Source organism: Papaver somniferum, chromosome 10 (genome assembly GCF_003573695.1).
Source record: "Papaver somniferum cultivar HN1 chromosome 10, ASM357369v1, whole genome shotgun sequence".
Classification (NCBI taxonomy): domain Eukaryota; kingdom Viridiplantae; phylum Streptophyta; class Magnoliopsida; order Ranunculales; family Papaveraceae; genus Papaver; species Papaver somniferum.
The window spans coordinates 50,208,972-50,216,667 of NC_039367.1; the positions used below are offsets into that span (position 1 = coordinate 50,208,972).

General features: G+C 36.4%; 1 protein-coding gene across 1 annotated transcript; it reads left to right on the forward strand.

The window, feature by feature from the left end:
- The first annotated feature begins 4,119 nt into the window (after positions 1-4,119).
- Positions 4,120-7,324, forward strand: LOC113318269. The gene is made up of 2 exons (XM_026566419.1): positions 4,120-4,819; positions 5,286-7,324. Exon 2 carries the CDS (start codon positions 5,350-5,352, stop codon positions 6,271-6,273), a length of 924 nt encoding a protein of 307 aa, XP_026422204.1. The 5' UTR covers positions 4,120-4,819; positions 5,286-5,349; the 3' UTR covers positions 6,274-7,324.
- The last annotated feature ends 372 nt before the right edge of the window (positions 7,325-7,696 follow it).

Consider the following 7,696-nt stretch of genomic DNA (forward strand, 5'->3'; position numbering starts at 1 on the left):
TAGTTGGTATCAGAGACCACAATTCTTTCTTTTGACACTCTTTACGCCCATGTGTTGCATGGGCCTAGATATTTTATAGAGAAAAACATTTATTTTCTGGTGATAAAATATTCAATTACCAAAAATGATAATATTAAAAGTAGTCGGTTAATAAAAGCGCAATATGGACTTAGAAATTTTAAAGTGGGGACTCAAAATTCCATGCATGATAAAAAAGTAATAGACCCAAAGATAGGCAAATTAATAAAATTAAAACCAACAAAATCAGAGAAATTAATAAAGTTGTATGCATAATCTTATTAGTCGTAGTTACAAATAATACCAAATGTACAATTATACCTTAGTAGCCAGGAACGTCAAAGGGATTTTCGTTTCTCCATGAAATTCGTGGTTCTGCGTTTCCAAATGAGATTCATGTTAGGGCAACTCCCAAGGTACAGAGGTAAAAGGATCCATAACTTAAGGAGTATCCACGTATATATATGGATCCTTAGTAATTAATGGAGTTAAAACTCACTGTGGAGAAAAACCAAAAAGTCAGTCCATCCGGTCTCCTACTGTTGGGATTTCAAAAAAAGAAAAGAATTACACAATATTCATCCACCTGTTCCACAATCCGATGAAAAGAATACCTGGTGATTTCAGATGATTGAAATTCGCAACACTTATAAATGTTCTAATTTAACATAAATTGTTGCCATTACCTAGACATAATTACGTCATTTGTAAAAACAAAAGTCCTATTCGGTTGCTAAGTGGCCGGAAAAATAAAAAGGGTTTGTTGCATCCGGTTGTTGGGTGACCGGATGATAGAAAAAAAAACAAAAAAAAATACATCCAGACATTAAGTGTCCGGATGAGGTGTCTGATCAGCCTATAATCGAATGAACTACTCCATAGTGATCCCCTCAAAGTTATGGAGTAGCATATGAACTTCACAAATATATGGATGATAAATTCACCCATGGTAACGTTTTTTAGTCCATAAGATACAGATCATCACAAAGATATGGATGATTTTCTTTTCCATAGGAGTTGCCCTTAGGAGCGCGCTCCTAGCATGCAAAAAACGCGCTCCTTACAAAGTGAGAACCGTGTGATTCAAATTCCGACCAATTCTTAATTCCCACCACCAATTTCCAACATGAAACTTAATTCTCACACCTAATTCCAACATGAAACTTAATTTGCATCGAATTCCAATACTTAATTTCTTGTAATCAAATAAGAAATTTGTATTTTTCATTATCACTTTATACCTAGAAACTAAATGACATCAAACATCTATATAAAGCCGTTAATCGCATACCTCTATCAGCAAAAACAAATCCTAGGTTGTCTCTTCTTTTTCATTTCTTTTCCATGGAAACATCTTCAAACTCAATAATAAATTTAGAAGAGGATGATGGTGACCAAGCTGAAGAATTAACCACAACTCCTCTTTAGAATTACGTTCAAAATATTGATAAGAAAAATGGAGGTAAAGGAGGTGGTGGTGGACAGAAGTTCATATGCAATTTCGGGTGCAAAGTGGAACCTTATATGGGATCTTATTCGAGAGTGCGCCAACACTTGATTGGTATTTTACGGGGCTGCAAGAATGAAGGTATAACAGTATGTGATAAAGTTACAAAAGAGATGAGAGAGATTTTAACAAAAGAATAACTCAATGCAAGAAGCATGTTCGGTGATAGTGCTAAAGTAAAGAAGCTTGCGTAACCAAATTCTAGTAAGAGACATAGTCAGCAGACATGTATCGAATATGGTTCAAATTGATTTATTTCATAGTGTTGTTAGTAAAATGTTTCAAAAGCACAATATAGATGATGTCGATCAAAAGATTTCAAGATGTTTATATGTAAATGCAATTCCCATAAATGTCCTTCGATCTCCATTTTGGGCAGAAATGGTGTCCGCCATTAATAATGCACCAAAAGGATACAAGTATCCTTCTTATGAAAAGGCCAGAACTTCTTTATTAGATAAGGAGCAAATGGTAAAGAAAGCACTAAATCCTTTAGTGAGTGACTAGCAGACTCATGGAGTTTCAATTGTCTCTGATGGTTGGTCGAATGTGAAAATGCATCATTAATAAATATTATGGCAGTATCGGACGACAAAGCAATGTTTCTAAGCGCACATGATGTTTCAGGAATAGAGAATACTGGTGAGAACATTTCTGAGGTACTCTTGAAAGAAATTGAAGAGATCGGGCCTTCTATTGTCGTACAAGTCCTCACAGACAACGCGGAAAATTGTAAACTGTCTGGAGAACTCATAGAAGAAAAGTATCCTCATATTTTTTGGTAGGGATGTTAGCACATACACTAAATTTATTAATGAAGGACATATCAAAATCAAGGAACCGCCATTTCATTTATGAAAGAGACATATACAAAAGGCAAGGATATTGTGAACTTCGTGAGGAATCATTCTCAATGTCTTTCTTTATTTAAGAAGTTTTCTCCTTTAGAGGTTCTCAAATAAAAAAAGACACGGTTTGGATTTCATTTTGTCGTGTTGTCCCGGCTTGTCGAGGTAAGAGCTTCTATGATTACCATGGTATTATCAGAAGAATGGAAAGAGCTTAAGAAACCTGCGAATGCAATGAACATGCAAATATTACCTCAATTATCATGGATGGGAATTTTTGGAGTAGTGCATAGAAAGTGTTGCGAATAACAAAGACAATATATATAATGCTTATATTTTCAGATTCTGATAAGGCCGTTATAGGAGAAGCATATGAGAAAATGGATACGATGTTGAGATGTTTACAAGACACACTTGCAAATGATATAGTGATTCATGATATTATTCAGCAAATTGTGGTTCAGAGATGGAATAAAATGAGCATTCCATTGTACTGTTTATCTTATTTTCCTGTTCCTAAGTACTACACAAATGCATGGCTAATGAAACCGAGTCCCGGTGGCGTTAGTAGGAATAAGTATAAATTCGACGAAGAAGTACAAGATGGGCATCTAGCTGCTATAGATTAGATGTTTCCGATAACGGAAGAAGCTGAGGTCATAAGGCATCAAATAAGTGATTTTGTGAGCAATGGAGGTTGTTTCGCGCGCCCACAAATAAGCTGAGGTCATGAATGAAAAATAATGGTGGTGTTTATACGTCGGAGGAGCACCAGAGCTTTACAACTTATCTATGAGAGTATTATCTCCAAGTGTTAATTCATCTTGTGCAGAAAGATGTTGGAGCACATATAGTTATATCCACAGTGTAAAGAGAAACAAATTGGGAACTAATAGGACTGAAAAGCTTGTGTATGTTCACTATAATCAACGTCTTCTTTCAAGGCAAAGAGCAGATTACAGGACTCAATATAGAAATTGGGATGTAAATCCCGAAGAAAACAACATTGAAGAAGTTATTGAAGTAATGTAGGAAATAGAGTGAGACGCGGCATCTGATGCTGAATTGAATTACTTTACAACACCATTACCTTCTCTTATCCCTCCATCCACTCCTGCAGCAGCACCAACACCTCCACCTTCACCTTCAAGTTCACAACCTCCACCTCCACCTCCAAGTTCACAAGAGCAGGAAACACAAACACAAAGTCGAGTTCAGAGTGTTCGTAACAAACACAAGAGACAAAAAAGGTCAATGAATGACATATATTCCTACACTTAAGTAAGATTATCTAAATATATAATGTATTTTCCTTATTTTTTGATTAAAAAATTGGAAAATTAGTAATATAATTAATTTTTTTTGAGAAAATGTAATTTACGCTCCCGTTCCCACTCCTCAAATTTCATTTTTTGAAAATTTTACAATTCCCGCTTTCATCGTAGCTCCCGTTCTCAACCCCGTTCCCGCTCCTGGCTACTAAGACTTATACACAAAATGGAATTCAACATGTCATGTACCCAACATGATGAGAAGAGGGTGTGCCTTATCATATTCAGTGTGAATACTTAGTATTAGGCTTATTAGTAGTGATTATCTTATTAGTGGGTGTCTTTATAAATTGTAAGGGTGTGGGATGATGTAACCACCTGGAGGCTGTGTAGCCGTGGGATGCTAGGGTAGGGGGTGAGGATTATTTAAGCTATTGAACCTGTGATGAAACTTTTAACCAAATTATTAGTCAAAGTTAATCGCTTATTAGATTTAGGCTGTGTTCTTCGGAACCAGAGAAACTTGATTCTCTGAATCAAATGTTTATCATGTCATTGTACATCTAGGTACATGACAATTGGTATCATATTTGTTTCGATCTATGGGGGATTTGTTGTATCGAGCTAGGGAGAAATGTGCAGCCTATCGCTATTTACTTGATGTGGAGAGAAAGTATCAAGATCTGCTTAACGAGGCACCTTCATTTAGTCGAAATTATAATCTTTGGGAACTAGAGTCTTAAATCAACTTCACCAGGCTTAGGTGGAATCAATTAAAATAACACCATTAACATTCAGTCAAGTTCATCGAGTTGTGAATACGGAATCTACGAAGGAGGAGGTTTTCATTGAGGAATCAGTACCTGAATTCAGTCAAGTTCTTACTTCAATTTCTCTTCCTGATGCTACTTCAGATTCAACTTTAGTCTATCCGTCTGAGGAAATCAAATCCAGTCCTACTGATGTTGCTGACGAAGCTGATTATCTTGACTCGGAATTCATTCCTCCATTTTTCTTTATTGAAACTGAAGAAGATAGTTCTCCGGACTTGGAGTTAATTCCTCCTTATTTCTTTGAAGAGGAAGAAGGTGATTCTCTAGAGCAGTTGATTCCTTCATTTTTATTCGAAGAAGCAAAGGAAGATTCACCCGCTGATGTAGTCAAACCACTAATTAGTGAGTGTCTTTTCATTATTTTCAATTCTTCTCGTAGCATATTTGATCCAGGAAAGGATTTCAAACTCATTAAACGTTTTTCTTACTTAGATGGAATTTATGAATTTGGTTTTGATTCCATTACTTCATGTTCTTTTGCACTATCTGTTTGTTCAATTTTATGAGATGAATTTGATAGAAATTCTGTATATAAGCTAAATTCCAAGAATGGGTACTGGTCAGATTCATGGTTTCGAGATCAAATTGCTGGTATGATGGCAAATGACAGTGTTTCTAGTACCACATGGCTGTTATTTTTTAAAATGATTTTAATGGATATTGTATGTTTTGAGCACAATTATTTTTTCAACCAACTGCCTACTGGGTTATCTTCTCGATGTTGTTTCAAGTCAGCTGATATAGTATTTGATCGTGGAAAATAATTTCAACTTGTTAATGGGTTATTTTCTTTTGTTGGTGATTATAGATACTATTTGGATCAAACTACTTCTTGTTTGATTTAATGACCAACTACAAGGGTTATTCTTTTCATGAGCTGGTTAACAGGCTTGGTTACCAATCAAATTGGTTGTTTAGTATGTCAACTATGGGAAAGGTTCATTACAAATGGTTTGTCGATGTATGCCTTTCCCTTGTTTTCGATTCAAGCCATAGTGTGTTTGATCGTGGCAAGGAGATCGGCCTTATTGTTATGGATGTCTTGTTTCACTACACTTGATTCTAAGTTTGGGAATCGAATGAAAGTGTGGATTAAGGACCTTGTTGTGTTGGCTACACATGGTGATAATGGTGAGTACAATAAATTACTTGCCCAAATGTCGCGAAGTAAAACTTTTCCCAACGGTTTGTTGATACTTGTGTGGATGCGAATTGGTATAATTCATATTCTTTATAAATGCTTAAGTGGTTGTGAAGGCGTGAAGTTCAAAATGCTTGCTCAAAGTCCTGAGATGTGTGGAGCGGAAACTTTTCTCCTGCAGCTAAAGTGCGCGTTGCTTGCTGGAATTGTTGTTTATACTTCTATGTTGCTGCTAACACCCTTCAGAAGTTGCTTTAGCTTATTTATACTTTTTCAAATGATTGATAACAGGGGTACGACGAGTTACCAAGTAGTAATTCTCATTAAGTCTACTCACTGGATATATGATAGAGGCAAGTTGTTCCCTGGTCAAGGGTATTTTTCTTTTACAACCACTTATGAATGTTGTGTGATTACAATTACTTATGGGGTTACTGTGTTTCTTGTGTCCAAATGGATCGTTGAATACGGTTATGAATCTGTGTATGAGAATATTTATTTGTTGACTGCAAATGGAGACAATCGTACTGTTTGCGGACTGCCTGATGAAGTGCCCGAGAGGAGAACAAAGAGAGAAACATTTATGTATTGTTTTTGTTGTGACGTTTTTGATTTCAGAACAATCTCCGTAAAGCTACTTTCATTCTGCACTTGAACTGTGTACTCTCGTGGGTTTTCTCAAGTGCATTTTCATGATGCAGTTCATCAATTGTGCCAGCTATGGCCTGGTGGTAATGTTTGTTGGTATCGATTATTTACCCGATTGCTTCAGGTCTTGAGATCATATGGTGACCTGGTGGAGTTTCATGTTCTTCCTCATATAATGAGTATGACAAATCTTCTATGAAGTTATGTCTGGTCTTTCAGCTTGGGTTTAATTTTGCACTCTCCATCACATGCACTTGGGGTCTATGGATTTCTTGCTTTTCTGGAAGAAGCTGAAATGATTGTAACTGTATTGTTGTTGGTTGGATACCTGAGATGAAAATCCAGATTGGTTACCACTGCCTTATGGAGGATAGGTAATGGTACTAGTCCTACGAGTTGTAGTTGGTTAGTGTTTGACAGAGGAAAAGCTCAGTTTACTGAGAAGGCACCTGATTTGTTTCCGCTGATAAAGGACTATCACTGGACAAATTTCATCTCGGAGTTCAGGCAACTTCAAAAAAGGGTAATAAGCAGGACTTGGCAGAGGATTGTTGAGCTTGATATAGTATTGCAGGCCTTATAGGAACATTAGCTAGCATTGTGGCTATTGGTCCATTGTGTAACTACTACTTTTGCGGCTTCAACACTGTCAAAAGGAGTTTCCAATTGACACGGCGCTATACCTTGTCCTCCATTGCATTTTTCGGAGATGCAACCACGTCTGGATACCATGTTGTACCGACAGAAGAGGGACTTGGCAGCTAGGTTCTCATCCTCGAGGACAAGGATGTTTCCAAGGAGTGAGGAATGCCATTAACCGACATGATGAGAAGAGGGTGTCCCTTATCACATTCAGTGTCAATACTTAGTATTAGGCTTATTAGTAGTAATTAGCTTATTAGTGGGTGTCAATTGTAAGGGTGTGGGCTGATGTAACTACCTAAAGGTTGTGTATCCGTTGGATGCTAGGGTAGGGGGTGAGGATTATTTAATCTATTGAACCTGTAATGAAACTTTTAACAGAATTATTAGTCAGCGTAAATCGTTTATTTGATTTAGGCTGTGTTCTTCAGAACCAGAGAAACTTAATTCTCTGAATCAAGTGTTTATCCTGTCATTGTATATCCAGGTACATGACACAACACCCCAACAAGGAGCATCATTCATGCTTCGAAAAGGAAAAAGAACATCAACATTAATTGGGTCAGTTACGTTTGCTGACAATACACAACGTTATATACATAAAATAAATGTAAAGTTCAATAGAAGATGACTTATGCTTAATAGAAATTCAAAAGATTATATAATTTTCTAATTGGAGAAAGAAAAATACATTCATCAGAAAACTGCTTGTTTGGATGATTCAAAAGCTCAATTATCATTTAGATCTGGGCACTTCTTGCTTGCAGATTTCATACTACCTCACATTT

Coding starts and splice junctions, on each gene's coding strand:
- LOC113318269 (XM_026566419.1), top strand. CDS start 5,350: ATGAGCTGGTTAACAGGCTTGGTTACCAATCAAATTGGTTGTTTAGTA.